The sequence below is a fragment of the Symphalangus syndactylus genome, chromosome 5 (assembly GCF_028878055.3).
Source record: "Symphalangus syndactylus isolate Jambi chromosome 5, NHGRI_mSymSyn1-v2.1_pri, whole genome shotgun sequence".
NCBI lineage: Eukaryota > Metazoa > Chordata > Mammalia > Primates > Hylobatidae > Symphalangus > Symphalangus syndactylus.
Genome location: NC_072427.2, coordinates 13,584,132 through 13,601,765, shown reverse-complemented (window position 1 = coordinate 13,601,765; position 17,634 = coordinate 13,584,132). Strand labels below are relative to the sequence as shown.

The window sequence follows — 17,634 nt, the reverse complement described above, 5'->3', positions numbered from 1 at the left end:
TAATTTTACTTTTTATCCTCTGAGATTTGATTGTGGAGCGGCATAAGGGGGAGAAAGATAAGTTGAGGACATCTCTTTATCTTTTGTAATCAGAGGTGGTGATAGAGTGGAAAATAAACACGTTTCGGGGAGACCTACCTTCCAATGTAAATAAGCCCTGCGGTCTTGACATTTTATTCCTTTTGTACCTTCATCTCATAATTTGTGTGAAGACTTCAGAGTTCCAAGCTCTTAAGATCCCTATTAGCTCTCAAATTGTGAGATAAAAATAATTGTTAAGGCATGCCTAATTCTCTTATACAAACTTTGTAAATTGATTTCAGAGAAGCGATTAAGGAATTATACTGTCTTTAAACAATATTTAGAATGCTTCAATAAAAGCATGTTTAAAAATTTTTCTAATGATGTAGTAAATGTACCTAATATAAAGTTAAGTGGTTTTATTTAATATTTTTCACCTGACCATGATCATGTTATAAATCAGAGGATTTATAGTTTGCATGCCTGATATAATCTATTTAATTTCCTTTACAAAATTTTTGTACATGAAAGATAAATGTCTTCATTTTACCAGCTACCTCCTTCCATATTGAATGCTTCAGTGCACTTTGATTTTCAAATTGGCTATTACTTTTTAATGTATTTACAATTTAAATTGAAGGATATTCTGATCCTTAGGTTATAAATATGTGACTTGATGGTTTATGTAACATTCAAGTAGCATGTTTTCTATAACAACATGATAAAAGTTTTGATACATACCTTGTATGTTGCTTGACAGATCTGTTTTAGAAAACATTCCTCTGCCTTTTGAAACGAAGCCATGTATTTGAAATTATTTCCCAAACAATTATATCTTAAGTGTGTACTACACAGTAATCATAGTCATTTTAATTTAGATTATAAAGCTATATTTTAACTTTGAGGTTTGTGAATTTTCTTAGACACGTTAATGACTTTATAGTTAATAGTGCTTTCAGATTTTAAGTTAAAAATTGGCCAGGTGCGGTGGTTCACACCTGTAATCTTAGCACTCTGGGAGGCCGAGGCAGGTGGATCACCTGAGGTCAGGAGTTTGAGACCAGCCTGACCAACATAGTGAAACCCCCATCTCTACTAAAAATACAAAAAAAAAAAAAAAAAAAAAAAAAAAATTTAGCTGGGTGTGGTGGCACACGCATCTGTAGTCCCAGCTACTTGGGAGGCTGAGGCAGGAGAATCGCTTGAACCTGGGAGGCAGAGGTTGCAGTGAGCTGAGATCCACACCACTGCACTCCAGCTTGGGCGACAGAGCGAGACTTCATCTCAAAAAAAAAAAAAAAAAAAAAAAAAAGGAAAAGAAAAAGAAAAATGGTTTTAAAAACCAAGTTTTCTAAGAAAAGCATAAATGACTAATGATAATATGACAGTTGACTAAAGCTGTCCTTACTGTTTAAAAGAAAAACAACGAAAATATGTATATTATACATGTAAGTTACTAAATCTGAAACTATGATATTATGAAATAGGGTAGGTGGGAATACGAGTAAAATCATCAACTTTCATAGTCTGCCTAAGCTGAATTTTGCTCCCTTCTCCTGTCTTTCCAAGGATGGGAAAGTGATTTTAGATTTTTTGTCAATTTTGGTTGTTAGTAATTTTTGTGAGTGATTCATGGGGAAGGAGATGCTATGGTAAATTACATTAGTGTCAGTAATTTTTGTGATGATGCAAAGTGAGATACATTTTCTGTCTTTGGTGGTGTGAGAACCCTATCTACTGGTAGATAACTTACTTATAAGCATATTATCAGAGCAGTGTGAGGGATTTCCCTTAGACATTTCTTTTACCAAGATTCCTTAAGTCAGTTCTGCCCTTCTCTTAAGGGTTTACTTGGTTTACGATTTGTCTTCACAAAACCTTCTGTTACTGATAAGGTCAGATTAAATTTGGAAGATCAGAAATATGTTGTGTTCCGTTTAAATTGCTTCATTTGTCAATTTCTTGGGAAGATAATTTAGCAACTACTCTTAGAGCAATTTTGAAGCAGATCTTTGCTATATTTCTTGATTATGGTCTGTCCGAATGACTAAAGGAATTTAGATTTGGGAAGATAAACAGGGACTTGCTCTATAATTTGAAAATTAGTCCTAAAGAAGCATTTGGGTAGCGTAGTTTTAACTTAAATCCTAAACTTCATTGCCTTCTAAAAACCTTAAATTGCTACATTTTGTTTTTGTTTTTGGAGATGAGTTTTGCCCTGTTGCCCAGGCTGCTGGAGTGCAGTGGTGTGATCTCAACTCACTGCCACCTCCGCCTCCCGGTTTCAAGTGATTATCCTGCCTCAGCCTCCTGAGTAGCTGGGATTACAGGCGTGCACCACCACACCCGGCTGAGTTTTGTATTTTTAGTAGAGCTGGGGTTTCACCATGTTGGCCAGGGTGGTCTCAAACTCCTGACTTCAGGTGATCCGCCCAGCTTGGACTCCCAAAAGTATTGGAATTACAGATGTGAGCCACTGCGCCCGGCCCATTTTCATATTGAACTTTTAAGTAAGTTTTCTTTTTGGGGGTGGGATGATTATTGTAATCATACTTGGGAACAGAAGTGATGAAAAAAAGTATATGTTACTTGAGATATGGGAAATGCTGTTTTCCATGTTCAGTTATGAGGTATTTAAGTCCAACTAGTGGAAAGTATGGATTTTTTTTTTTTTTTTTTTTTTTTGAGACGGAGTCTCGCTCTGTTGCTCAGGCTAGAGTGCAGTGATGCGATCTCAGCTCATTGCAACTTCTGCCTCCTGGGTTCAAGCAATTTCTGGCTAATTTTTGTGTTTTTAGTAGAGACGGGGTTTGACCATGTTGGCCAGGCTGGTCTCAAACACCTGACCTCAAGTGATCTGCCTGTCTCCACCTCCCAAAGTGCTGGGATTACAGGTGTAAACCACCGGGCTGGCCGGATACATTTTTATTATCAAGTATATATTTTAGGAATGATTAGTGTTGGTTTAGTTGAATAGATTGGTACAATTAGTAGTAGTTAAAATGATGTCTATGGTTTCCTAACATTTTGTCTTAGTGTTGATTAAAGACATAATAATGTGAAACAATATGGTAATACTAAGGAATGAGAAAGTGGCCTTACAGGTGGGCAACGTAAACTTTCCTGTAGAAGGATTGAAAGTAAATAGGTATAAGACTAGAAAGTGAATCAATTCTGTACTGTAAGAGTGATGTTGGCTGTGTTAAATAACTAGTTCCCAAACATCAGATCCACCTGGGGAGCCCAGATATTTACTTAACGTTTTTGGAGTTCTTAGGGGCTGAAACTTATGCTTGTGATTTTGTAGTAACCTATTCTACAGAGGAGACTCCTGTACAGCCGAATTTGTGATACTCAAGAGCTTGTATGATTTCTGCTTGGACTATATTGTTAATACATACATACATCTTTTGGTCTATTGGCAAATGACCCTTGCAAGATGTTGACATTTTGGGTATAAATCATGGTGCTTAATAATCTGTTTTCGTTTTTTATGTATAAAACTAAATTCTTTTTGTCCTCTGCAGAAATACGAACCTCAAACTGAATCCTCTAAAGGCCCCATACAATGAAGTAGACATTGGTGGAAGCATTTAGTAAGTATTATTCAATTTACATGTTTAATCTGTTTAGAAATTTTAAATACTACTTTGGAAATTTTGAAAATTCGAGTCAGAATTGTAAATAGAAGGATTTAGTGAAACTCAACACAGTACAAAAAAATCAACATGGAAATTTGGCTTATTAATTTACTCCAATCTATTATTTTCTGCTTTCTTCACTTAGGCAAGTTAAAATGCAAACAAACCCACATTTGAACATACCTCTAACACTATTATAAACGTGGATGTTGATAAATGGTTCCTCTTTGTGTTTGTAAATAAAGTTTTATTGCAACACAGCTATGCGCTTTCATTTAGTTATTGTTTGCAGCTGCTTTCTCAGTATAGCAGCAGCAAGCAGAGGAGTTGTATTGAATGGCCACAAAGCCTAAAATATTTCTCGTCTCATCTATAGGGAAAGTTTATCCTAGGTCCTACAGCTATTCCTTTTGTCAGTGTTGCCTTAACCTGTATAGAACTCAGAAGCCCTTCGGTTCTCTTTTGGTAAGAGAACATAATTTTTAATGATTTCCAATATTATAATTACTTTTAATTAATTAATTTTGAAGTTAAACTTGAAAGCTCAACAAAAAGTTCTTTAGCCTGATTGTCCCTGAAGTTATGCTTTGATGTTAGAAGACATGGTTAGCACCTCTGGAATAGTTTTTCTAACAGTCTGAAAAATACTTGGAAAGAGTTGATGGGAAGGTTGTATAAATGAATTTGGTGATTTCTCAACATGATTTATTTATTTTTATTTTATTTTTCGAGACAGAGTTCCACTGTCACCAATGCTGGAGTGCAGTGGCGTGATCTCGACTCATCGCAGCCTCTGCCTCTGGGGCTCAAGCGATTCTCCTGCTTCAGCCTCCAGTGTAGCTGGGATTACAGTCATGGCACCACCATTCCCAGCTAATTTTTGTATTTTTAGTAGAGATGGGGTTGCACCATGTTGGCCAGGCTGGTCTCGGACTCCTGACCTCAGGTGATCCGCACGCCTCGGCCTCCCAAAGTGCTAGGATTACAGGTGTGAGCCACCGCACCTGGCCAACATGATTTATTATTGACAACCTTTTTGGTAATTATATTAGCTACTTCATAAAAATAATTTTTTTTGAATCACATTTGGGAATCTAGATTTTAGATGATAATTTTTGCCTATGGCTACTTTAGCTTACATTGTGTAAATGGCTGCTAGGGCCTGCGAAATAGATTTTATTTTTGGAGGGGGATTTGTTTTTTGATATAGGATGATGAAAGAGATGAAAACTTTTCTAATACAGTACAATAATTGGCTGTGGTCATTTTGAAGAGATCAGTTGCCTGGCATATAGTAGATGCTCAATAAATACTTGGTGTATCAGTATGGCTTCTGTTAAACATTGTTTATCAGCTAGTGTTTTGGATTTAATTTAAAAACAGTGACATCCACTATTAAAACAAGTTTTAATGAATTAATTAAATATTAAATTTTAGGTATGCCTGAAAGCCAAAGTTTTGACTAAAAAAAGTGACAAGACTTCATTTTTTCTCTGCAATTCTCAATTTCTTAGTTTGCATATATAGTCAACTTTTAAACCAATGAGGACAGTAGGGAATATTTGATTTGATTGTAAACCTTAAATAAGATGACTCCTTTTCTTAGTTGTCACAATTGACATTAATTTTATAGTTAGGTTTTATGCCCATAAGACCCAGACTTGTTAATATACTACTGAAGATTCAAGGTATCTTGGTAATAAGACAACATACGTGAATTTACTTCTCAGGGCTTTTTTTTTTTTTTCCTGAGACGGAGTTTCACTCTTGTTGCACGGGATGGAGTGTGGTGGCGCGATCTCAGCTCACTGCAAACCCCCGCCTCCCGGGTTCAATTGATTCTCCTGCCTCAGCCTCCTGAGTAGCTGGGATTACAGGCAAGTGCCACCACGCCCCGCTCATTTTTGTATTTTTAGTAGAGATGGGGTTTCACCATGTTGACCAGGTTGGTCTCGAACTCCTGACCTCAGGTGATCTGCTGGCCTTGGCCTCCCTAAGTGATGGGATTACAGATGTGAGCCATCGCACCCAGCCTCTCAGGGCTTTCTTACATAAATATTTCCACATTTAAAGACAGTAGACGAAGAAGATTGAAATCATCGTAAGCACCAAGAATGTTAATTACATGATGAGAAGGATGAATTTTTGCTCTAGGTAATTTTACACCTGTTTGTCCCATCATTGACTTTGAAATAAGTGTTTTAAGTTTTAAAATAATTTGTTACATTAATAATAGTAGCTTTATGATAGCCATCCATTAAGACAATTAGGAATCACTAATTTCTTTTTCCTTATGCTACTCTCTGCCCCTGCCCCCCTGCCCTATTTTTCTTTGCTATTAAAAATGGGAAAATTTGCTGAGAAGTAGAGGAAAGGAGATGGTTTTAGGAGAGCCCGTGTAAACCCAATCCAGATGGTGAATCACTTATCTGTGTATCCACCAACAATGTATTTTATCATGTCCCAGTGTTTTTGGAACAAATTTACTAACGTAGAATTTAAAAAGGATACCAGGCCAGGTACGGTGGCTCAGGCCTGTAATCCCAGAACTTTGGGGAGGCTGAGGGCAGGCACATCACAAGGTCAGGAGTTCGAGACCAGCCTGGCCCCCATAGTGAAACCCCGTCTCTACTAAAATTACAAAAATTAGCCAGGCATGGTGGTGTGTGCCTGTAGTCTCAGCTACTCAGGAGGCTGAGGCAGGAGAATCGCTTGAACCCGGGAGATGCAGGTTGCGGTGAGCCGAGATCGCGCCACTGCACTCCAGCTTGGGGAACAGAGACTCCACCTCAAAAAAAAGAAAAAAAAAAACCAAAAAACCTTAGTTGGGTGCAGAGGCAGGTACTTATGTTCTCAGCTACTGGGAAAACTGAGGTGGGAGGATCTCTTCCACCCAGGAGTTTGAAACCAGCCTGGGCAACGTAGTGAGACCTCCATCTTAAGAAATAATTAAAAATACAATGAAGAGTACCTCCATGTTCAACTTTATGTTCTTCTGGATGTATGATATGTGGGAATTTTAAGGGATAGTAGTTACTCGTTGAAGCTTTGTTGCCATTTAAGTTTTTACCTTTGCTATGGGAATGGTACTGTTAGAACATGCACATTATTTTAAAAAGGAAGTATAAACTAGTGAATATCAAAGGGAAAAAATTTTGTTAACCATTTATATTATGAGCTTGAAGGTTATATGTGAAATATAGAAAAGATCTAGGTTGTCTGCTCATGGAATTCTAGATTAAAACATCTCTTCCATGTCTGCAGTAATTCACAAGTTACTGGAAAGGAACATGTTAGAGGGCTTTGGTATCTAAACCCTACCCAGTTTTCTGTAGGATCTTGATTTTATTTTAATGCAAGACTGCTGACCCCATGATCCTGTATGTTCTTCAGAGATACTCTTACTGATGATATATAAATGAACTTTGATTCAGTAAGGTCAATTTGTAGGTCTCAAAGTACTTTGGTTATTGTGGTATATCAGAATGATAGTTAACATTTACTGAGATCTTTCTATATGTCAGGTAATATAAACCCTATGAAAGTATTCTTTCTACAGCCACAAGAGGTAGGTACTATTTTTATTTTGCAGATGAAGAACTGTGGATTTTGTTTCTAAGAAAATTTCCAGGCTCACAGAACTAAGCCTGATTTCTTTTTATTTTTTAGCAAATACAGTTTTTATAAGAATTTGAATTCTATGAAAATACACGGATTACTCCTAAATCTCTGATGCCTCAGTGAACACTTTTTCCTTATTAACAAAATTCTCACTTTTGGCTTTGGATTGGCTTTGCAGGAGTGCAGATTGATCATGGCTTTTTTCATGTCCTAAGAGTTGTCAAGAGTTTTCTCTTGTAGCATTTTTTTCTTTACTTTTTTTTTTTTTTTTACTAACTTTAAATATATGACTGTGAGAGTATGATAAATATGCTATTTTCTAATCTCTGCTGTTGTCACATAAACCAATATATTCTGAGTAATTTTGAAATGATATTAATAATGTCATTAGATTTTCTTTTGATTTTTTTAAAAAAAAAAAATGATTTTAGAAGGAAATCTGGATAAATTTTATCTCTGTCCTGTCAGAAAAATATAAAACTTGAGTTTTTTAATTCAGGTACCAAGATGAATAAATTGCATCTATAGATACTGAAATATGACTGTAATTTGATAATGCATTTTCATTCTCAGTGTCATTGTTCATCATAACAGTATTTACATCACCAACTTCATTTAGAGCTTGAATCTTGCAACAATAGAGATTGAAAATAAATTGGTTTATAATTCTCTTTGACAGAGAATGATGTTTTTACTTTTATACTTCTCTATAGAAGTACCTGTCCCTTAATTTTAAGGAATGAACAAGTCAGATGGAAGATTTTTACTGAGATCAGGAATGAATTGAGTAATTTAGTTTTCTTTTTAAAGCTGGGGAGAAATGAGCAAAACCAATTAAGGAGAAATATCTTGCTTTTGATGTTTATTACTGATGCTGTGACACTCCCTTTAATCAATGTTTTTTAATATGGGTGGCAGTATCTCGGTTAACCAAATAAGTAAGTAGATTTTTGTATTGTGTGTAGTAAACAGTATATCCTAATTGTTGCCAAGGAGACAAGGAAATTACCTAATGGGCTAAAATGCCCTTATATTTATTTACCTCAAATTCAGTCACCCTTGACTGTATCTCCACAAATTCAGATGGAGAGCTGGAAAATTCATAGAGAAGGCCAGGGTTTAAATTTTGTTTTTCAAATTATGTTTGGTCATGATGAATCTGAATCATTTATTTAATGGTAAAATCATCTGACTTCTCACTTCTCCCTTCAGTTCAAATTATTTAAGTAATGGATTTATTTTTCTATGAGAGACATTTGGTATTTTGGTAATGAGAGTGTATTATTTTAGTTGCATATAATTTGAAAACAGCATTTTATGGCAAATCTATCAAGCCAGGCAGATACTTTGCATTTTTGATCCTTTTTTTTTTTTTTTTTTGTGGCTACATCTTTTCTGTATTCTCAGATATGTAGTTAAAGATGGTGTCACCTATAGTGGCCATTTTCGTTATCTAAACAAAACCAACATCTGTTGGATTGAAAAACTATGCTATGATCGACTGCTTTATGTGTGTATGTGTTTTTTTTTTTTTTTTTAAATCCCTTAAGATTCTTTTCTATAATTAGTTTTCTTTGAAGAAGCTTGGAAAGTTTTCTGCATTGAGATTTAGAATCCACAGTGTTTCTGTAATTTAGCTTTCCAGGAATTTTGAATTTTAATTTTTGTTTTTACTTTTTATGTACACAGTATAATGATAGTGTTAAATATTAAAAATCAGACTCTTCACTGGGACTTTTTTATAGATACAAATGTATCTGTGGTAGTACAAGGACTTTGTTACTTTGGTGTGCAGTCTTATCAAGGAGTTGTGTGTGTGTTTTGCATACAACTTTACAATTTCATAGTTGAAAGCTGTTACAAAATTAAAGTTTTGTGTATGGTAGGGTATCTTCAAGGTGGGTGGATGTTTTCTGTTTAAAAGATTAAGATTCCAACAGCATTTTTTTCTTTTAATTTTTTCATCAAGCACCCAGTCAGCTTGAAGAGTTTCAAATGGACCCTACCACTGAGAAATCAAGATGGCAGCCTACTATGGGGAATTGAGGAAAATGGATTAATACAAGAGTCCTGTGATAATATACAACCAAGACAGGGTTCTTTTAACATGGAATCCATGCAGTGAATGAAGACATAGGTTTCTTACCCAACACAAATGGACAGTGGATTTGACTTTCTAAAGACTTTTTTTTGTGGACATTTTGACATTTGGAGAAGAAAGATGGCACACTAACCCAGATAATAGTTTTTATGCCTGGAATTTTTTGCAGTTTGATTTGTATGAGTATGACCTCTTGAAATGTTAACTTTTAATAAAATTTATAACACTTAAAAATTTCTCAGTTTGGGTTTTTTTTTTTTAAGTGGAAGTTTCATTCAATGTTTAGTTTTATTTTAGTAATACTTTGGCCTTTGTAGTTGCCGAGTGGTAAAGTGTACTGAATGTGAATAAAACTGGTAAATTGGAAATGGTGTAATCGAAAACATTTTACTTGGTTTATGAAGATTTATCATTTTTCACAAAGTTGTGCTCTTAGATGGTCATTTGGTTTAAATACTGTTTGTGCTTTCATGAAACACCTTTCAAAACAACTCAATGGGTAATAATAGAATCTGATTTTAATCTGCCACAAGATTTTAATGAACTTGAAACAAACTGCTTGTTGCTCCAAAATTCAGGATGAGTGATACACATATACTTCTGAATTATTTTGTGTTGACTGAAATGGTTTCTTAAGCTTTTTAATACTATAAATACATCTTGCTATAGAATATTCATCTGAATATTTAAATTGATGTCTCCTATTGTCTTACTATTAGAGGAAGAAGTGTTGAATTTATGGGTTAGGGTCCTTGGAGTATTCACAATTTTTTAAATTCGAAATTATGTGTGTAATCCATTTTATATAACTTTGAAGTAGGATTAATATCTTGTATTGTCTTTATTTTGTACAATTGGGAATTTAAAATAAATGAATTGCACCCTGCCATAGATTACTTATGTTTGATTTTTAAATGCCAGGTTTTCATTTATTACTAATCAACTGATACCAGTTTTGGTAACTATTACAAAGGTGGTAGGCATTATTTTGGTAGACAAAATGAGTTCTTGATTCTGTTTTCCCATTTTACATGAGAAGAATAAATAGTTCAGGTTAAATTGTTTTGTGTTAATCATACTGTTTGTGATTCATGTCAAATACTGCAGCATACACATCCATTGTTAATACATGTGCACCATTTGTTATTGACTGATGTGAGGTGGTTGGTCTTTGTCAAATTCAAAAATGGAATTTTGGATTTTGATCTTGGTACAAAATTTATCTTTGTGTGTAGGGTATGGAATTGAAACGGTTTGGATTATGGATTTTACCTAGATTGGACGTTGTTGCTTTTGTTTGGTGTAAATCTAAAGTGGATTTCTTCAGTGAGGGAGGGACATGGTTCTGGCAGATTATGTTGAATAAGGAAAGTTGATTGGATTTTTTTGGGTGTATGAATATGCTTGTCTGAATGGAGTGCTTGGTAGGATATTGTTTTTGGAATTAGTAATTTGTTTCTGTGGATCTCATGGTTTTGATATTTAGGAGAATTTGCTTTGTGACATTACTTTGATAATTTGCAATCATGTATGTCCTATTGTTAATAACATTGTTGAAATGGGTGTATACTTATTTGATTTGAAATATAAGGGAAGTGTTGGGATATGTGTTTTCTGTTGGATTTGGATGTGGAGTTTCTTGGGTTACTGATTGAAAGGTGATCGTGGTTGGACCATACTCTTGAATTTTTGCCTGAATCAGTGTGGGAAGTAAATATATTGTGATAATGAGAAGTTTCTTTGGAGGGAGGAGTGTAATATTTTCAAGGTTATATAATGGGTTAAAGAATTTTGTGAAAGAACAAAGAAAAATGGATATTCTTGAATAAAAATTGGTTGCATTAACTTTTGCTCCAATGCAACTTGAACACTAGGGAGGCGCTCTTGAGTTGTAAAAATTACCCCTTTCTTCCAGTTGAGATGGAAAATTCCCCCTTAAATTTTGTCTTTAGATTATTTTTAGGCATCATAAAGAAGGAAAAACTTGAATTTAGTTTATGAAATTAAGGTTTTACTTTTATTTAGCAATCATTTCACCCATTGGGGGATTAATTTTTAAAAAGATTAGTACTTAGCTGAGCTTTAGATTCTCTAAGAATTATCCCTTTTTCAAAATGGCTTTATAAAACACCACTTCCTGTCCAGGGAGGAAGTTATTTTAGCTCAAGGACTGAAATATTTAGCAGATCTTTAGACAAAAGGAACAAATTACATTTCTCTCTGGCTTAAAAAGGGTGCTTGAGCCAGAGGGGGTTAAGAAGCCCTCCCCCCTCCCCCTGTTGGGGTGGTCTGGAGGGGCAGGGAGGTGTGGGGGTGGGGGTCCTTAGGCTCCCTGGGATGGAGGATCTCTCTCTCTCTCTCTTTTTTTTTTTTTTTTTTTTGGTGGAGATGAAGGGGTGGGTCTATGGTACATCACCTGAGTTGTGGGGTAAATGTAGAGAGTGTCAATCAAAGGCAGAGCTCTCAGAGCTGGGAAGGAGGCTCTAGATGGCGGCTGTGCCTTAGAGAGAGCGCGCTCTGCTCCCTGCCTTTGCCTCACTTTACGCAACTTTCCCTAACTTTCGGGCAGCCTCAGGGGGCCCCCGTAGCCCCCTGTCTTTCCTAGGGACTTACTGGGGTCGATTCGAACCTTTTTTTGGGAGAAAAGCAGCTTTTAGGAGCTTTCTTTTCGTGCCTTGTTGGAAAGAAGCAGCCGTACTGAGAGCCCAGGTCGTTGTTTTTTCCAGCTTAGAAGCCATGGCGCACCTCCATTTTTGTGCGCTCTCCTAATGAGGTTTTTTTTCTTTCGGACCTGTTTTAGTATTAATTATTGCTTTATTTTTTTGACCAGTTAACATATTTGAGGGTTATTTTATTTATTTTTCGTTTTTTAACGGAGGATTTTGCCTTTATTTTTAATTATTTGGGATCTGATATTTTTCTACTAGTAGATAGGACTCTTGCTTTGGACATACTACATGGATCAGGTAAGTTCACGATCATTGGTGATAATTTTAAAGATTTATTTGTTAAAGTTTGCCTTGTTTTCTGTAAATACGAGAAATTCTTGGATGACGCAATAAGATACAGAGATTGTTATTTGTATCTAGTGTGCTACTTTGAGAAAGTTTCCTTATTGATAGTGATGCTTCCACTGTTCGGTTTATCCTGTTGTTTTTTCTTTTAAGGAAAAAATAGAAATATTTAGTTTTTTGGTGCTTACCGTTGTTGTGTTATAACAATATCGTTAACATCGTCAGGACTTTGTTCCTGATAATAAAAAGCATCGATAGAAGCCGGGACCTTACCTTTCTTTCAACTTTTGACAGTAAATACCTGGGCACAGGACTTCAAAGCAAACACAGATTCCCCCTCCCCCTTAATATTTAAGAATTAAAAGATGATGAGAAATAAGGACAAAAGCCAAGAGGAGGACAGTTCGCTACACAGCAATGCATCGAGGTATGAGCTATCAACTTTCTTCCTTTTTGTCTTTTTTTTTGGGGGAGAAACCTCAGCTTACAATTGTTTACCTTGACAGACACGGATTGCTGTCTGTTTTATTGTGTTTTTCTAATTTGGATTCGTTTTTTAAAGCATGACCTTGAGATTGCTAATATGCCACACCCTAATTTTTTGGTAGCAATTTATGAAAGTTGAGTTGTGACTTAGGGCCTCTTACAGCAGTCAAAAGGTAAGGTACCTTTATTCAAAGGGGCCTTTCCTGTAATGTACAGTTTTTCTGTCAGTAAATTTCAGTTTTTAGGTTTTTGTACTGCAGAAAAATGACCTTGTCGGTTTAGCCATTGCTGCATTGCACCATTTTACATACAAGGCAAATTTTTTCTTTGAAGAATCCAGGATATCTAAACTTGTAACTGAGGGCCATAGAGAAGCCTTGTAGTAGTAAATTATAGTAAATAGACATATCAGAAAGTTATATGAATGAAAAAATGTACATTTAAAAACAAAATCACTTAAAGGACCCTTTGACTGATGCCTCTCAGTTTATATTTTTATGTGACTTTATATTTCTTTTGATACACTTGACATTTTAGGAAATTTTGATGTGATTTATCAAAACCTTTACTTGATGGTTAGAGTTCCTGCATTTATGAAATCAAATCTGTAATAACAGCAATCCTGGAATACTCTTAATATACTGCTATTTTGTGTTTGTTACTGTGATCATATTTACAGTTGTATATTTTACATTTAAATTATTTTAAGGTTTGCATTTGTATGCTTAAGACATTGATTTCTTGTTGGTAGATGTATTTTATCCTCACAATTTAGATGTAGCTGCTTTAAATTTATTGATGTATTTCGACAGAGTCGTCTGGAATGCTTTATCTTCTGAAGCTTACAAATGTACTGTTTGTGCATATCATGATGTGTTTCACATTCCTTGGAGTACCTTGTTAGTGATGAAGTAATAAAGCCTCTAAGATGTTTTTGTTGTATGACCTTTGTATATTAATTTTAAAAAGTACATATGAATGCATTTTTTGATGTGTTCTTTATGCATTTTCATATTATAAATTTTAAATCATGCAGTTTAACAAGGATGTGATTCATGTGGTTTTCCTTCCCAATTTTATTTTTACTTTTCTAATTTTTATAAATAATACACTTTTCTATTAGGCTAGTGAATTTGAAAGTTTTGAACATGATGTATTACTAATATGCTGAATTCTATTTATTTTATGTGACTAAAAGCAGATTGAGCCTTGCTTTAGAAAATAAGTTACCAAATTTTTTTGCATTGAGTTGTCACCCAGTTTGTAGTGCTGTCTTAATTGAATTGCCCATGTAAATTACTAGATTAAATTGAGGACAGAAAAGTTTTTTACTCATCCTAAACTGTTTTTTTCTGGAAAGTAATGACAATTTGAAGAAATGAGAACCTCCAGATATATTTGGCAAATTATATTAAAGATTCAGCACTAAAATTGTTGCTCCCTTGAGTGTATCATTTGCATAGGTCTCACATGGGTTTTGGCTTTCTTATGCAAGGTTTGTGGTTAACATCATTGATGAGACTATGCTTTCTAATTTTAAAAAATTGAGCAGTGTTGGTATTCTTTCAGTATTTTTACTCTCACCTGGAAAACTACCTGGAAGTTGTCAGGCATTTGCCTACTGGTAGTGGAGGTTACAGCTGTACATGAAGCATGTACTGACTGTACTTTTAAATTCATTTGTCAAGTATACTTTGAATCATATACCTGATGGATGTCCAAAAATATTTAAGACTCTTTGAAAAGAAGATACTTTTAGTTATCCTAAATTTCATACCTTAATACATGTACATAATTATGACATCACTTCCTTTTAAAATTGTGCAGCTGTAGAATGTTACTGGTGTTTTAATGTGGTAGATAATATTCTAGTGAGCTGAACTGTCCCTGTAATTAGTACTTGGTTCCTTCTGCCATCAGAGTTTTTATTGCCCAAAGTATAGTGTTTAGGGAATACTACGAAAATCACCTTTGCAGCCTGAGCCACAGAAGAGGAAATGAGTTTGCAGGTCAAGTAAACTTTGGTCTGAGAATTACTTTAGGATCTGGAAGGAATGAGTGCAAGTTTAAGTAAATCTGGTGATATCCTGTTTTTGGAAATAGTGCAGTAGTTAATAGTGGTTATATAAGTTTGTATTTTAATTTGAAGTTAATGCTAAAGTCTTACACTTTATCAGGATTTTTGAAAATTAAAAAACGCGATTTTAAAAACATTTGATATTTGTAAAATTTCTAAGTATTTAAAACAAAGTTTTAATGATGGACATACGAGAAGTATACCATACTTTTTATCTGAATAATTTGCAGCTTGGGGATAACTTAAGTAACATCAAAGAATGAAAACGGGACTGTGTGCACACACAGAGTTCAGTGTGTTCTCTGGGGCACCACGTTAGCAATTTATCTTAAGAATTGAACGAGTTTATTAAATTTATCTCCAAATCGTCTGCCTTTGAGCCAGATTTATTTTTATAACCTGAGGTGCAGGTAAATCCTACAATTTTCAGGGGTACTTTACCAGTTATTCTAAAAGGCTGGGGATGATTAGAAATGGCATAATGCAGTTACTTGTGTACTAGAACAGGCAGTTTAACTGGCAGCCATTTTATGACGCTGATAATACATTAAAAAACGGGATTTTGGAGAAGACTGAATCTAAACTAATTGAAATCTGAAATACCAAAGCCTATTTCCTTCCTCCTCTCTGCTCTTCTGGGGAGCTCTGGTGCCGAAATAAAAGGCAGCTCGATAGTTAGGGCACGCAGCAGCTCTTTGAGCCCCTGGCATCTTGGTGCAGGTCCAGCTCAGTCACAAAATGGCTGTTCCTTTGTGCCGCAGCGCTGACAGACATACTGCATTGCACTGTGTACTCGCCAAACAGCAGGAAGTTGCCGTGCCGAGTTCAAAGGCCGGCCGGAGCCGGCGCGGGGTGCTGATTGGCTGTGCGCGCGCCTGGTAACAGCAGGGTCAACGGCGGCGCCTTCGGTAGCCCCCGCCCCGTGACGTCAGACGGCTCCGCGCGGGGGCGGGGAGAGAACGCAGTGACGTCTGGCCGCGTGCGCGTGTCGGGTCCTTTCTCCTCCCCCTACCCAGGGAGCCGCACGCCGAGGGGAAAAGGAAGGGAACTGTAGTTGGGACTTTCCGGTGGGCGGCTGCTTTCCTGGACGCGTTTGCTCCTGGCAGTCTTGGTCCGCCCTTGCCTGTAGCGGTCCGCACCCTGTAGTGTGTATTCTTTTGCTCATTTCCGGGAATGGTTTATCCTCTTTGAGAAGCGGCTGCTTTTGGAGAAAAAGTACAGTCACTATTTATAAGTCTTAAAGGCACTATTTGGAAATTTTAAAATAGAAAATTTGCCCAGTTTTTGCATTTTCCCTTTTCATACCTTAGCGTCCCTTCTCCTCGCCCCCGTGCAGTGTGAAGAATGAGTGGGTTTTTGTTACCATTGACCAAAACGTTTTGAGTGTCAGAGGCGGATACTTCTACTTTAGTGAAAACCTTGACGGGTGTTAACAGCTGTTTAATACATGGCTCATAAACAAAGGCAGGATTATTTGAACTTGTCCCCGTGCGTTTTTACTTGGTACCGTACATTTTCTCAGTTGGCATTTGATGGAGAAAAACTCAGGTCAGTATGTGCTAAGTACTATATATTTAAGATTCACAGTGGGATAGTTTAATAGAAAATAGAAAATTTCACGTTTAATAACATTAAAAAGTGGCAGAATACAGTGTTAGGCAACCATTACTATCTAAGTAAATGTTAGAAAACTACTCTTTTAAGTGTTAATAGCACTTGCTAATGCGAAGTGACTGACAACTTGGCTGATAGTGGGGTCACTTGGCCAAATCTTCAGAATTATCTTTCCTAGGCCTCCACTTCGGGAATTCTGAGTCCCAGTAAACGGTTGGGTTTATGCTCACTGGTTTGCCTTGTTTGGAAACCTTTACAAGGATTTCTGGTTAAAACTTCATCTTTCAGCAACGATGTCTTAATTAAATTACACATACTGAATTTAAGCAAGCAAGAAATTCAGTGGATTTATCTACTGTGGAGAAGGTTTTTCTCCTGCCATACTAGAGTTTTTTAGCAGTTGAAAGGAGTAGGCTGTCCTGTAGTTAGCCTTAGTTCAAAGTTATTTTAGTAAAGTGTGTTACTTCAAAGGAGATGTTGACCTCTTCAGTGCAGGTGACATTTGCTTGGGCGTATGTCAAGTTTCTGAGTACAGTCTGTGAAAGTTAAAATTCACTATGATAGTGAGTTTTGTAGGTTCTCATAGGTAGGTTCTTGGGGAAGAATTATTTGGATAGTTTATGAAAACTAGCTGAAATTGCTTTTTCTGTTGCAGAGAAGTGTTCATCAAAGAATTTGTACCTGATTTTAAAATTATATGCTCAAATGTATATTGCGTATAAAATACTAAACATCTTCAGAGAATTAAGTACTTGTAGAACTTGATGAACATTTAACTGTAGCTTCCAAATTTAAAGTATACCTGCCACAAGAACAAAGGTAGTAACCTCACCTCCCTTTTTGTGTAGACTGAATTCTAATTAGTTGTGTTAATATTTTAATATTTGCTGAATACCTTTCAATTCCTAAAACTGGGGTCAAAGTAGTCAACATTGCACTTAGTTATTTTTTAAGAGGATATGAACTATTCTGTTATTTAAGATACTTTAGCCTAAATGCCATTAGGAGTTAAAATGCATACCATGATACAACAACTTACCTATTAACTGTTGACAGTCT

At 35.8% G+C, this 17,634-nt stretch overlaps 1 protein-coding gene across 3 annotated transcripts in view; it reads left to right on the top strand.

Annotated features, from left to right (window-relative positions):
• CHD2 (chromodomain helicase DNA binding protein 2) overlaps positions 1-17,634 on the top strand; it is a 146,162-nt gene that overhangs the window by 5,405 nt on the left and 123,123 nt on the right. Inside the window, exons 4-6 of one of the 3 annotated variants that reach the window (XM_063640073.1) lie at positions 3,549-3,617; positions 9,253-12,350; positions 12,693-12,825. In XM_063640073.1, the coding sequence (XP_063496143.1) occupies positions 12,764-12,825 (62 nt within the window). In that variant the 5' untranslated portion in view covers positions 3,549-3,617; positions 9,253-12,350; positions 12,693-12,763. Of the gene's footprint in view, positions 1-3,548; positions 3,618-9,252; positions 12,351-12,692; positions 16,510-17,634 lie in introns of all 3 variants that reach the window. The other 2 variants (XM_063640072.1, XM_063640074.1) reach the window with 2 other exon arrangements.